Source organism: Nyctibius grandis, chromosome 4, assembly GCF_013368605.1.
Source record: "Nyctibius grandis isolate bNycGra1 chromosome 4, bNycGra1.pri, whole genome shotgun sequence".
Classification (NCBI taxonomy): Eukaryota; Metazoa; Chordata; class Aves; order Nyctibiiformes; family Nyctibiidae; genus Nyctibius; species Nyctibius grandis.
Window position 1 is genome coordinate 16,184,081 of NC_090661.1, and position 15,551 is coordinate 16,199,631.

General features: G+C 39.3%; 1 protein-coding gene across 5 annotated transcripts; it reads right to left on the reverse strand.

Annotated features, from left to right (window-relative positions):
* Positions 1-216: 216 nt before the first annotated feature.
* On the reverse strand, positions 217-15,348 carry UEVLD (UEV and lactate/malate dehyrogenase domains). 5 transcript variants are annotated; one of them, XM_068398287.1, is made up of 12 exons: positions 15,294-15,348; positions 13,279-13,363; positions 12,565-12,627; positions 11,657-11,820; positions 10,757-10,892; positions 8,815-8,939; positions 8,093-8,198; positions 6,060-6,230; positions 4,940-5,113; positions 4,294-4,378; positions 3,525-3,648; positions 217-2,196 (listed from the first exon to the last, which is right to left on the reverse strand). In XM_068398287.1, the coding sequence occupies exons 1-12, from the start codon at positions 15,333-15,335 to the stop codon at positions 2,032-2,034; spliced, it is 1,440 nt and encodes a 479-aa protein (XP_068254388.1). In that variant the 5' UTR covers positions 15,336-15,348; the 3' UTR covers positions 217-2,031. The 5 variants fall into 5 exon arrangements, with proteins under 5 accessions (XP_068254388.1, XP_068254390.1, XP_068254389.1 ...); XM_068398289.1 differs by lacking the exon at positions 15,294-15,348 and adding an exon at positions 15,104-15,271; XM_068398288.1 differs by lacking the exon at positions 15,294-15,348 and adding an exon at positions 15,088-15,271.
* Between the last annotated feature and the right edge of the window lie 203 nt (positions 15,349-15,551).

Genomic DNA, 15,551 nt, shown 5'->3' on the forward strand with positions numbered 1-15,551 from the left:
GGCGGGCGGGGGCCGGGCGACCCGGTGCCGTTTGGCGGAGCCCAGCGCCCGGTGCCGGGTGCCCCGGGCAGGACTCCCCGCTGGGAGCTCCACCGCCACCGGCTGGCAGCCGCCTCCGGCCCTGCCTGCGGCCACCCCTCCGAGGCGCCGCGCCCCAGCGGTACTTAGTGCGTCAAAAATACTTCACAAAACGTCTAAAAATTCTTTGTAGGGGAGTTTATTGTTAACAGGTATTTTTGGGAATTAATTTCCCGTGAGACTGTAAAGTGCCGTTTCCCACCACGCAGATCAAGCTGCATCCTTTGGTTATTTTTCGAGGAAAAATGGTGACATTTCTTCTAAAGAAAAAGAGAGTGACATTTCCTCTAAAGAACCAAGATAAGTTATTTTATAACATAAGCATCAATGTAAAAGACATCCCTGGAAGAGTCTGCAGCTTTTTATGATTAAAACTAATAATAAAAACCCCCTAAATAAACAAAACACCTGGACTATTCACATAAGAATAAATGCTTAGCAGATTAAACACACCACCTTGAAGAACATAAAACCATGATTTTATGCTGTGTTTTCCAACCTAAGCGGGGAAAAAAAAACCAATCCCAAAGCCCAGCCATAGTGTTGGGTGCTTTGTTTTAATGTAGCACCAAAGTTAGGACAAAATTAGTCATGGCTGTCAGTGACTATCACTGACAACCACAAAAAAGGAATTTTGAGTATTCAATTAAAAAAAAAATCTGAATTACCTTTTCTATTTTTATCTTAATTCCGAGATTAATAAAAACTCAGAATTCCTTGTAAGTCTGGCTCTTTGTGAGCTATAACCAGAAGGCACAAAGGCATAGATCTTTCGCTCTGATGCATATCCTACTTTTGCTTAGAAAGCTTCATCAACATTTAACCGGTCACACCTCGAAACGTAAATGTGGAATGACATTCTCACGCTGCGCACAGCAGGAGTGAAGCCCACATCCCCCTCTGCCTGTGTCATGATGCTGAGGTATAATCGGGATGAATATAGTCTTTTACCAGTGCAGGGAATGAAGAGTTAGAACCCCCCAAAACCCTTTGCCTTAAAAACTTCTGCTTTTTGATTTATCTAGAAATCCTGCTTTTTCACCATATCCTTGGCCTCCCCTGAGGAGAAGTTGCAGGTTCTGTTGCCTTCTCAAGCAGGCTGATGTAAAGCTCACAGACATCAGCTGGCTTTGCCTGAACTCGCAGATACTTCTGCATTACTTAACAGTCAGATTTTATTCTTTATTTGAAGCCCACCCCCTGTTCCAATACTGCACAGGGTAAGAGTGTTGCACATATGTACTGAGAACTGCAGATGCTTTAGCGCTCCGAATGTCCTTACAAAATAAGAGCAAACAAGTCACAACCAGAAAGTCTCAGACATCAGTAAACATACAACACAAATTCATATCCAATACTTCAGGTTTGAAGGGTACTGCTAACGTCATGCTTTTAATTTTTCTCCTCCTTAGGCAATAAGTAGGAGTCCACTGAGGTAAGAGCATCTGTGATAGGTGTGAGAGAACGAGCTATCGAACTGCATCCCCCAGTGCCCTGAAGAGCTGGAGTGTGACCATAATCTAGACAAGGCCCTGACACCACACTTAAAAACCAGGAGGAAGAGTTCTAGCTGGCTCTACACACTGGAGTTTCCACAGAGCTGGGTGAGCTGCTCTGCTAGACTGTGTCCTAATGAGGTGCAAAGAGCTAAGAATAACCCAAGAATCAGGCTACAATTAGCAACAAAAAACCTCAGGCAAAAGTCACCTGAATTCAGGTGAAACATTCTTGCACATTGCTCTCCTCATTTTGGCTACCAAAAATGCACTTTTCAAATAAGAAACTTTTGTGCAGTGCAGTATGAAATAATCTAAACTAAAACAGAAAAAAGCATTTTTTAAATGTAAAAAAACTTCTTGTTTTATATAGAAATCCATATATACTGAGCATCCCTTTGTGCCTAGCAAATCTCTGACTTTTGTGAGCAGACACTGGGGCTTCCCTTGTGCTTCCTTAGAGTTTCAGTTGCTGCTGAAGGTCGTGAATTGATCCTGCACTGCTTTGCAGTTTCTCTTGCACTAGTAGGTCTTCTTCTAGTTTGACCATTTCAATCACTCCATTGGTTCCAAGAATACATGGTAGACTTAAAAATACTTCACTGTTTATATTGCAACATCCCTGAAACAACACACAAAGACAACAGTCACACAGTTACTTATTTCTGCTCTGTCTGAAGCATAGAACTACACAAAATAACTTGATTATTTTAATTAAGGATATTCTATCATACAGCATGTTCAAATTCCAGTTATTTTAGATCCTGTGCAATGGGTTACTGTATAGAAAATGTAAAACATTACTGCACAGATTAAAAAAGTCTTGAACCATGCCACACTTGGAGGAGTTTCCCAATATAGATATATCAGACCTCTGTAATTCAGGCAAAGTGTATACTACAAAACACCATTTAGCCCATTTCTTAGGTAGAACCAGAAGGGACACTTGATGTACAGTATCATTAGTTCTTTTAGGACTGAACAAAAGAAATTTAAAAATGCAGCCAAAGAGAGCTATCCAGGGAATATTTTTCAAGTATTGATCCCATATTCATCTGTGAGAGACTCTATTAAACTTATATACCTATAAATCAAGTTTACACTGTACATTTTGTTTATTGTTAGGATCTGTATGGGAAAATTTACATTCTGTAGTTACTCTGCAGTTTAAGAGACTCGTCACTCCTCTGTATCTGCATTTAGTTCATAAACAACTAAAAACTACTTGAAAACATAATGATGAAATCAGGTGTATGTCTGTACTTCATACAAGAAGAAGCCTGCTCAACTTCCCTGCACTGGGACATGCAAATCACCCTTCTGAAGCCTGTAAATACAAGTGTCCAGTAAATATTTCTACATGTTTTTTCTTTTCCTCATATGAAATGACTTAATGCTTTAAATGAAGCCTCTTAGGATAAACTTTAAACAAGGTTCAGTCTACAATTTTAAGTTAAATATAGCTTCATAATCTTCTGCTCAATGTAAAGTACCAAGGAGTAAAAGAGCAGCTGTTTCAAAGCTCGACAAATAAAATACTGGCAGAAAAGTCATTTTATACTTTCATAAAAGATACTGAACTCTTTTGGCCCTTGGAAACATCTACATTCAATACTGAGCACTTGGAAACTGTGACACCCATTTCTCTTCATTTGCCAAATCCAGCTATTCTCGGGGAGCTGGTCAGCAGCCTTGAATGTATTTTCCCTCTGGACTCTTGTATTTTTGGGATAATAATCCACTTTTAATATTGGTTTCAGATTAACACAACAATTGATTTTTGCTCATTTTTGGACTAGAATTGAAAGCTATTATTGGAAAAAAGTAACAGAAGTAGTGCTACTTCAGAACAGTTACTTTAAGTGAGATGTCTGTGCTACTAAAATTAATGGTCATATCCAGTGTAAATAACATAATTACAGTGCCAATCAAAACATATAACACATTTACCTTTGCCAGAGTGGATACAGAATGAACCTTTCTTTTATCTTTCAGTATACTGTCAGTCAAATCAGCAACTGAGAGCCCAACAGACCAAGATCTCTGACTTTTTCCCTTTAGAACTTCCATAGCTCTATATAAACCAGGAAAAGGAAAAAAAACCATTATTCCTATTTTGGTTTATATGTAAAATCCAAAAGACAGATTAAGTGTACTATATCAGGTAAAGCATACTACAAAAACATGATTCTGTTTTGGAAAACAACAGACGAGAATTAAGAATTGCTTTAAAGAGTTTCTTTATATATATATATATTTTACCCACACTAGTTAACAATTCTCTTTTCGGTCAAGAGGTGTAACTGATATGTGGCTAATTAAATCAGGTAAATTGATCCAAACGTGTACTTCGCTTTGAAGTACACTGCTTCCACACAAGCTCTGAGAAAAGTGTGCCAGAAGGCTTGACTACTATTTTTTTTCTAAAAAACACAATCTAACTGGCAGCTCTAATATTCTAGTGTATATTCTGCAAGGCTTGTCTTGTCCTTAGATTGTCACAGGCACAATGTTATTGAGAACTTCAGAAAAAAACAGTGGGCATATACACATATATGAAAGTGAACGACACTCAGACCTACAATTTCCTATAAACTCAATGTGTGAACATTTTGGAGCAAACTTCCTCCTCTTCATATAGAGCTGAAGGAAAGAAACTCTGCAACATCAAGTGCCCAAACATGAAGAAAAAAAATATTTAAGATTATAATGGCGTTACCTGTTAGCCACCTTTTCCCTTGAGTTACAAGCAGCCATTGCTTCTGTTTGACTTGCAACTAAGTTACAACTGGTCCATGATGGTACTAAATAAAAACAACCAATATTTAAATACACATCTAAACAGTGACTAAAACAGGTATCAGATAAGGTGGGGAGAAGAAAAAAAAATGTTAAAAAATTTCCAGTTTTCCGAACTTTCCTTCCCCCACAACAACCCAGATGTAGTTGATGACCTTCTAAGGTTCCCTGGACCGCTGAAATAAACTCTAAAGTAGCACCTGGCCGGAGACACTTGCTTAAAAATGAAGTAATGTGTAATAATTCTTACATCAGCAATAATCTTCTGTATATTATACCACATTTCCTTCCTCTTTCCGTACCTCTAACCTATATTGTTATACCAAATAAGAAGCATTTGAGGTTGTATTTTCTGTATCTTTTTTTTTACTGTGACGAATGTCAAATACTTTTGCTACCACTCCGGGTTTACAGTCTCTGTATTATTTAGAACCATTATTATGAAAATCTACCACCCTCCTTATGATTACCTTAATTACTTTTCTCAATTATTCTTTCATTACTCAATTACTTAAACACTGTCAGGACATTATATAGTCGTAATCATAATAAAAATATCACTTTACCTTTGTCTTCCCCTTGTTCACCAATAATCCAAGCATCTTTTGCCAGCACCTGTGCTTTCAAAAGGTTTGTCAGTATATACTGAAATCTCTCAGTATCTAGGTTGGCACCTACTCCAATAACTCTGCTTTTGGGAAATGCACTCAGCTTCCATGACACATATGTCATTACTTCAACTATATATGAAAGAAAAATGTGTTGACAAAGACCACTCAAAATTCAACAACTGCAAACTATGAATCACAATTACGAAAAACTCATGATCAAGTTGTTTACTTTAGAAAAGTTATAAGCATGTAAGAACATATCAGTAGTTTATTTCAACCTAAAACACCAAGTCAGGTGGGGAGTAGGTGAAGAAAATTCACAGCCCAAGTAATGTTTTAAGAGACGTCAAGTGAAACTTCAGAATGAGTCACCATGCTTCCCTCTACCAAAAATCTCACATGCTTCTAAATTTAATTCAGCCAGTGTTTGATTTCTTTATTTGGCAAGCACTCTTTTCTCCATCTCCACAGCTCTTAATGACAGGAAGGGTAAGAAGCACTTACGAAATAGAAGATGTCTGTCTTCAGTGTGTTTACAGGACAGAGAGGCTCACACATACTTCTTTCCCTTTTAAGTAGGGGTTTTTCTTTGCCTTAAGTTCACAGTGTCACTGACCCAACAGATTTAAACTTTCCACCAAAACATAGCTGCAGTATTTACTATCAACACTACATTATGTATATTAGTAGTCTGTGAGTCTGATCATATGGCACATAACACACATGCATGTATCCTTACTGCACAGAAGGAACATATACACAAAACTCACAACTGACAAGACAACAGCCAAAGGATGCTGATATTGTAGCTACAGTCAGGTGGAAACTACATACAGAAACATACAGAAATACATACCTTTTATACAAAACAAAGTACAATATTTTCTTTTATCTTGGTAACAGTAAAGAAAAAACCCTCAAAGACAGTGTCCTGCTCAAAGCTGAAAAGGAAAATATCTTTCAGAGTAGCAAAAATTTTGGACTAAGTGGGTTTATTCGGCAGTAACGTATTTTTAAAACAGGCCAAAGAGCAAGCCAGCTGAGGGACAGAACATTAGGCGAAGTACCAACATACCTGGATGAGAAGCAACAAGGAGAACAGCATTCTGACTGTAGTGTGATATTGCTGGGATAATTCCTCTGAACAAATCCACATTGCTTTGTATGACATCAAGGTAAGTCTGAGCATTACCCAGAGAATTAACTGTAAGTACCACCACTTTTGAATCAGCTGAAGCAGAAAAATCTGAAAATATAAAGAAAATATGTTTTTTAAAATGATGTCATTCTATCAAGTCTGGGATGAAAAACAAAGAGCCATCCTGAAGGCTGAACTGCAGCATCCAGCTTCGTTAGGGATTCTTCCCCTCCTGTCTCCCCCCATATGCCCCAGTGTGGAATTTGGGGCACCTTCCACAGCTCTCCCACAGAACTTTTCCCATTTCATAGTTGGTAAACAGAGAAGGCAGACTGCAATTTGTCCAAGGTTACACAGCAGAGACCAGAAAACATCTAGATGGGGTTGACAGATAAGCTTTCTCTCTTGCCAAGAAAACTTGGAAAGAGAGAAAAAAAAAAATACATCCATGAAAAGGCTTCTTAATTTTTATTCCAATTTTTAAACAAGGGGAAAGACTTTTACTCCTTTATCTGAGGCTTCTGTAATTTTTGATCTTATAGCTCAATCAAGGACCTGTAGACAACCATAAAAAGTGTTCCAAAAGTCTATTTATTAACTCAAAAGACATGTATGTATTAGCCCAAGAAAACACACAACTTCATTTGCTGCAGAAATTTGTAAGTCAAATCTGCCTTGAGCGGGTAACTCTGAATATCTGAGTACCACACAGGTGATCAGCTTGGACACAGAAACAGGGTAGTTTGACTGTCACACTGCTTCTGGAACCAGCTGAAGCCAAAGCAGAGGCCTAGTGCACTAACAAATTGGAAGCATATAAGGGGGGTATAATCAACACCAGCTTGCCCCAAACCTAGATATAAGCATACTAAAACAACAGGTGACGGTGTATAAGCAATTTGTAATATTGTAACACTACTATTAGCATAGCCAGCAACAACATACAAGCTTTTCGTACCACAGCTAGATGTAAATATACAACAGGTAACCACAAAGGCACAAACGTGACATCTGTGGTATGGTTGTACAACCAGGGTTCAGGAAAAAAAATCTGCTAGCAGTCAAACCTGCAAGATAAGATCAAAGGATGTAAAGCACCTAATGTCAGGTGCAGAATAAACAGATAAGATGCCTGGTGGAACCAGAACAAGTCCCTGTCCCTGAAATAAGATAAATTACATCAGAAGCACAAGAAAGGCCCCCATTTCATCTTGTAGAGGGTGCAAGGAACATAAAACCACCACAGACAAGCAAGGAAGAATGGGGAAGTTGCTCAATTCAGTTCCAGCTTCTCCTGTGGAACAGCTTTCGAGCCACATCAACCTCTGCAACTAAGACCATCAAATACTGTAGCCATCACCTCTAGTTATGAAGACATGGCATCGACTCTTGAATTGTACACTCACAGTTAACTGAGGACAAGATTGTTAAGAACGAATTGTTTGAATATGCAGTGATAATGATTAAGAACTATTGGCCATGTGCATGTTTAACGAACATCAATCTAGGAAAGTAGTACTTTGAAACTTACCTTTATTTATCACCCATTTTAACACTGCTCTCACAGCTATCTCTAACTCCCTAACATACATATATTTTCCCCCCCTTTCCTTCCCTCTCTCCACCTATGACACTGAAGTACTAGCTTGGCTTCTCTCTCTTTCTGCGTGAGTCCGATTTCAGCATTAGCCTCTTACCCTGGAAGTACAGACTCACACACCTCTACCTCTATAAAAAGAATGAAAAAACCCTGAAATAAAAGCGATGCAAGCTTCGGTGAACCTTCCCTTCGCAATTTTGCCCCGAAAAGATGAAGAAAAGCAAGAAGCTATAAAAAGATAACATCTTTTTAAAAAGATGGCCTATATGCCAGAGCCTCTGTATGTCCCCAGGTGCCCTGCTCTCATTAAAATGAGCACAAGCACACACAGTACAGTACTCACTCCCATTCCAGCAACAACATCTAATACCTTTGCTGATCTCCACATTTGGCAGAGCAAAGATCTCCAAGTCCATGGTACCTCCTTTTGCTGCACCTTCAGAAAGATCCAGAAGAACCACCTTGTCTGCAGCACCCTGTATGAATAAAAACAATGCAGATCAACAATAAAATAAACCAAAACTTGTTCTTGTGGGGGTGAGGAATAAAAAGCAGTATTCCTCCAATTCCAGTGTTTGTTCTACTGTGTGTAAAACAAACAAAATTACTGCCCAAAATCACTGTCAAATCACAAGAAAGAATTTAGTTTAGTGAGTTTAATTGGAAAATGACTCATTATGAAACAAACAAATAAAAAACTCACAAAACCATCCCTGGGAAGTTATAAATGTTGATGTTACTCTTGTTGCTGAGCATACAGCCGTAATGAAGTACAGACCATCCACAGACTGTCCTTTTCCAGGGGACTAAGAGATCCTAATTGTAAGAGGCCACCGCTCAGGCAAGAATCCTTTAACCAAGGATTTTCAGAATAAGTTAATTCAATATTCAACCTTTTGTATTTAAAAAGCTGACTGAGAAAACAAGATAGAAACTAATGCTTCTGTGTCCATAATTTAACTGAAGATGCAAATGACAAGCAGTGACATGGCTATTAAAACTGCTGAGTTATTTCTATGTGCCAGACACTAAGAACTAGGTTGGAAGCCTCTCTATTAATCAGGTCTGTTGCTATTTATAATAATTATGTACCTTTGCTGCAACTGCTAGCACACATGCAATGCCAAGATCTCCAGCTCCAACAACAGTAATTTTGTTAAAACATTCTTCATTTTCACGTCCATCAATTTTACTCTTTGATTTCATGGCACTCTCTCCTACAATTAAAAGAAAACCACAAACTTAAGTGCTGGTTCACACTATACCAATACAAGTATTGCTGCTTCATGAAGGATCACAGTTGTGCCACAGTTAAACCAAATTACATAAACTTCTTCAAAACAGTGGTCAAGCCTGACCACAGAATATTCATCACAACTTACAAGGTGTAAAACACAAATACTCCTTTCTGGATAAGAATGTTTTTTCACTAAGTAGAAAATATGAGCGTAACAATATCAAGAAGTTAGATACTAAGACCATACAAATAAATATTCCCTTTGCTGCTGTTACAGGTGTGAATATATACCATGGTCATAAAATTTGTAAAATATTTTGTATTTTGAAAAGACATGCAAAATGGAATTTGGTTAAAATACAATGATCTGAGGTTGTTTAGCCAATGCTACTGGTAACACAACAATTCTCATTTTGACTATAATGCAGAGAGATTTGTAACAGAAACATTAAGATTGATCGACTAGAAATGTGTATTGAGCGCACACACACGTGTGCTCACAAGCACGTACGTGTACACAATTACCAGAAGAAACGGCAGAAAAGGATTAAAGGGAAAGGTTTGCACTAGTTGCCACAGATCACCATCTGGGATTTCACTAGAAGAAGGAAGAACTGAGGAAAATGAACTGAAGGCTGACCTGAAGAAAATGTGTCAGGATGGAGAACAGGACTGGAGCCATGAAATACCCAGATAAGGAAAACACCAGAACTGTGAAATGCAGGAATTTTGCCCAAGACTTATAATGGATGAGACAAAGTAATGAGGAAAAAATGCCAAATAGCACCCACACCCAAAGGGCATAAAAGAAAAGTCCGAAATCAGCTTGACACCCCTGAACAAGAAGAACCCAAGAGACATGATATGGACTCAACAGCCAGCACTCCTTGTCCTCAGTGTTGCACACCAGTGATTGGAGTCAGACAGGTTTCAGGGCTTGAGACTGTGGATGTGAGAATGTGAGTGAATGAGATCTGAGAGAATGAGTGACGGTGATTGGGTAAAATCAACTTGTTGATAATAAAATCACATTTCCCTTCCACAAGATCTCACATAGAGTTTTGCTGCAGTTATTTCCAACAACTGAGTAGTACCAAGTCTACAGCATTTTTCAGTAGGCTTAAATGCAAACATCCAAAATGAGCTGCTTATTCAGATACAGAGAATCTGAGCTCTCGGTTCAAGAAGAGGCACAGCTTATCATACATAGAAACTACAAAACACTGTGGACATGCAAACACCAAAAATTCAGGAATTAAAATTGTGTAGACATCTTTGTGATATCAAGTAATAACAATAAATAAAACAGATACTGTGTAGGAACATTATCATCTACATTTAGCCCGCATCCAGGGCTAAACGATAACAGTTTTTCTCTCACCCAATGTCCCTTCCCTGACCGAGGAAGGGAATTGGGAAAAGAAGGAAGACTTGTGGGTTAAAATTAAACAGATTTAATAAAATAAAGAAACCAAAATAAATGATAATACAAAACACACAAAGTTATACTTAGCTACAAAGTTGCAGCAAGTTGCTCCAGGAATAGCAATCGTTGGGAATGAGAAATAGGGAGGCCAGAAGAGATGAGAACAAGCAAAGCCCCACCTCTCCCCAGCAAGCCTTCTCTTTTATAGTGAACTTGATGTTAATGATATCGAATACACCTGTGGGCCAGCCTGGGTCAGCTGCCCTGCATTTAACTGCTAAGGGCCTTGATCACCACGGCTGGCCACAAACTGAAACAAAATCCCAATGAAACCAGGACAATTATAAACAAATATATGAAAACATCCACACCTTCAGTAATCTTTGCAATGTAGGAGAGAAGTTCTGATTGCCTGTCTGCATCAGAAGATGACAGTGAATACAAAGGGAGCTCTTCCTCAAATTTTGCAATCATTTCCTTGATTAATCCAGTGATAGTTGATTTAGGCTGAAATATAGCAATACAGAAGACAAACATTTGACTAGCTATTTCATATAGTGGTATCAGCTGTAAACTGCAGTATTTCATAAAGGACCACAGCTATACAAAATTTAATCAAATTATAAATATTGACGCCCTTAACACTTACATAAACACTTAAGGTAAAGAAAAGCCTGGGAATTTCTGTATCAGTAATGAAAAATATATCCCATCCATTTCAGAAAACTAGCATCCATTAAATCATTTTCACTGGCCTGGCAGTCATATTGAAGTAAGTTATTTAATACAGTGCATAAAATAATTTAGCAACAGTATTGCCTTTTCAATCTCTATGCTAATGTTTCAGAGTTCTGCTGAAACAGACATAACCAAAAGGTAGGAACTTCCATTAAACTTTCTTAAGGGATACTCAATTCGTCTAGTATTATTGTTCACTATTCACAGGAACAAAGGAAAAAGTATCAAAGGGTCCACATGAGGCTTATACTGCTTTGTAACGAAGTCAGTCCCTTTTTTCTCCAGCTTAAAATTATTTTCCTTACAATCACTTTAAACTTCCTTTACAATCGCTTCAGACAGTCTGAAAACTGCAATTTCAAGAGACATAACATTCTGCTTCTCTTTGCATAATCACTACCTATTTAAGATGAACAAAAAATGCAGAAAACAAAAAGCCCCAAACCCTATCCACTTCTCTCCACTGATTTCCATACAATACCATGCTTTATTCCCAAATATTTTTCTCCTCTGTCAGCCACTCCACCTCTTACATGGCTCCAGTTTTGCAGACAGGGCAAATAAATCCTGCCACGAGCATCAACGTGCTTTCCCACCGAAATGCCCATGTTAAGAGTCGGCTTCAGGAAGCAAATGGGGGGAGCAAAGGGATGAGAATCCAGAATCCACAGATGAATAGGTATGTTATAGGAATTACCTGTTCAACACAAAACAAAAGCCATTGCTAACTTCTGCATTGAGATGAGGTACTAAAAACCAGCCGTGTGTGCATGTGATTCGCACTTCATAATAATGAAGAAAAAAGCCAGACAGATCACTTTCTATATTCACACTGGAAAGTATTTCTGTTACTTAGGCTAGTTAATAAAAGCAGACTTATCTGGGTTAACTTGAAGTGCTACCAATTGTGTCTTTCTTAAGATAAAGCTTTGTTGTTGTTTTGTTTCCCAGGGTATTCTATCAGCCAACATGTCCCCTTTTCCAGGCAAAGAAATCTCTTACAGCTATGCATTTCGTATTTATTTTAGGACTCAACTACTGATGCAAAGAGGCATCTATTAAGAGCTTTACCTCAGACTTCAAAGGCTTTAAGTTAAATATAAAAAATTACATACTAGTTATTTTTGGACACTGCCTATGTAAGCATAAGGCTTGTAGAGTTCATGCAACCTCCATTAGAACCAGAATTTGCCTACACAATCTCAAACTACATGATTTTTTTTAATAGTTAATTGACTTATCTAATACCACCTTATTTCAGCATCTATGAGTGCATGAAGCCACTTGTTTATGCAGTAGAAGTGGCTTCTGCCAATTCATGCAAAAATCTTCTCTAACCACCTTTAAATAAGCTGCACAGTATATCGTTAAGAGGCAGTACCCAACACATTTTACAATTAGATTCATAACTCATAAGGAAAATATATTTGGCTTATCTTACCATATTTCACTGGAACAGTACCACTAAAATTCAAGAGGTCCTTCTGGGATCCATCCTTGAAGGCTGAAATTAAAAACGTGATTTTAAACAATAATAATGATAAATCCTTTCAAATCTGGCATGACAATCCCATCCACAATTACCAATATACAATGCTAATTTTTCTTTAGAAATCAAATACACTGCTCCTGAAAGAACCAAGGCTAAAATGCTACTAACGTCCCCCCTCCCCCTTTGAGACAATTCCTTAATGGAATCTCAATGAAAATTGCATTGGTACAACTAAGCACATTATTAGTCCAAAAGTCCCTCGTCCTGGGTAATTCTGGTGGTGTACGAAGTTTCAGTGAGGCTGAGGGATTCTGGAAGTTACACTTCATAAGCTAAAGACACCAAAATGCTTTCAATACAGTCATGCAATATGAGACAAATGCTGTTACATATAAAGAATTTAAAAGAACATCAATCTTCTATAATTACTGACAAGTTAAATAAAATGAAATTTAGTGAATGAGTTGTTTAGGTTTCTATATGTGTGCATTCTTGGAAGAGCTTTCAAAAACAGTGACATGGCATGAGAAATTTTACTGCAAGTCAAAATAAACATAGGAAGACAACTGAAAGATATTCACACTATTTAGATTCTATTATACACAGTCTGAATCTATGGCAAGTAAGAACCACAATTAGTCCAAAGTAACTATCACTTCTTACTGTATGTGTTCATGGAGAACATGAAGTTTGGGTAGGTCTTGTTAACATTCTTTAGTTCTTCTATGGTCAGGTCTCTGAACTTATACTGGGAAGGGGGGAGAAAAAAAAATCAGAACAAAATGTTTCATTTCAAAGGCTGCTTCTTTCATTACCAGAGATAGGGAAAAGGAACCAAAAGTAAGTAGAAACACAAGGGGGAGGTAATAATTACTTGTAGTATTATAAATAGCTTTGGCGTGAAATAAAATATCAAAAGAATTGATACCAAAAAAAAGCTTTAAAGGTATCACAGGTCTGCTGTTGGTACATTAGAACTCAAATTCTGAACACCACACCTTATATACCATTCCTTCCCCTTTACAGCTGTGTGAGGAGAGGCTTAATAAAATTTAGTCTCCTCTGCACACAATAATTTAAAACAATATAAAAATATAAACCTCTTAGAAAAAATAAGCGTCTTATTAGTGACACAGTTACTACTGAAAACTCAGATCCACCTGCACACATTTTAGAAGAGTTTCATAAGATGTTGATTTCCACAAATATATTAAATGTGTAAGTAATTAGCCTTTGGGAAATTTTTTCCATGTTTAAGCTGTCCTTGAGAGCTGAGAAAATTCAAGCAAAACAATGCATCCCTCTTTCCCACCTGCAGATTAACAGAAGTACCGATGCTTGAAATGTGATCTGAAAGCAACTATCAGGAAGAACGAATCACTGCTACTTCATTTAAACTGTCCCCAGCCAGTCTGATACCTGAACTTCCAAGAGATTTGCATCCTCCCACATCTTAAATTTATGAAGAACATTTTCCACTTCCCAGATTAGAACATCTGCTTCTCATTTTGGGAAGTTTGGAGTTGTGCCGGAACCCCCACCTAGGCCAACACAACTGCAGCCTGACCAATGCCTTAAAGAGCTGCTCACAGCACTGGACTACTTGTCATGAAGTAGTAGCTAAAAGCTACAGTCCCTTCGGTAAGGCACCCACCAGAAACAGCAGCAATACTACAGCTACGTGGATGGTACAACTATTTCCCACTTTGTACAAGAAAACACAAAACTGCTGAAAAGAAACACCTTTTAGGCAGCTTCTCCACATTCAGTCTTACAGGACACTGCAAAGTCAAGCAGCAAAGAAAAAAAAATCAAAGGTGCTCAATTTAGGAATGCCTACACAAATTTAACACGTTCTCAGAAGTGTTGACACATCTGGTTGTGAAATCAAAGCCATCTTTCCCCAGCCGACCCCCTTCTTATTCATAATGCAAAACGAGGCATTCCGATTAAAGATTTTGTTATTTTCTAAAGATCAGAAGATTTATGAGGCGAGTCAGCTACAGACCTTTCTCATTTTGCACCTAAAATTAATTGGCACGCCCAAAATTTAAATACGCTTACCTCAGTTTCTCATATGGAAATAAAAAAATTACCTCAGAGGGATGCTATAAAAATAAATCATCGTTTCTGAAGCGTGGAGATACTAACGCAGGGGCTGTCACAGAAAAATCCCCCAGGAAACCAGCAACTCTTCGTGCAGAGTTAAGGTTTCCCTCGCACGCAGCACACCGCACGCGTGACTGGGTCCTGAACCACAGGGATAAAACCACGCGTGGGGCAGCTTTAAACTCAGTTCCAGCACGGCACGGTGAATCCTGCACCCGCAACGGGACGGAAGCCTCTGACAAGCGATGATCGCGAAAGTCAAGGCGGCACCGCGCTGCCCGCAGGCACGGGAGGGTGCCTGAACCGCGCAGCTCCCTCCGCGCTGCTCTTCCCCTCCCACCGCCTCACTGTTTTTTAACTCACGGGAACTTTTACCGACCGGGGGCCGCCCGGCGCTGCAGCTCACACGCTCCGTCCCCTCCTGCTTCGGCTGAGCCACTCCGTTCCCTCCACCCCGCCGAAGAACTCGGCATTCTCCACAACCCTCCCTCCGCCGACGCCCCGGCAGCGCCTCAGCCTCCCCCCGCCGGAGGGGCCCGCGCGCCCCCTCCCCGCGCGGGCGCGCGCACCTTGCCCAGCTGCTTCCGCAGCGCCTCCTCCGAGAGCTCCATGGCGCGGGCGGGGCGGGGCCGCCTCCCGACAGCCCCCGCGCGGGCAGCCCGCGCCCTCCCTCAGGGCAGCTGCCTCAGCTGAACGCGCTGTTTTCCAGGGGAACCGGGGAAGAAAAAAAAGTCCTTTTTAAAATTTTCCTTCTAAAGGATCTGCGAGCGGGAGGTCAAATAAACGCTTTAGTACGTTGCTGCGACAGGGGAAGGCAAAGAGCTCTC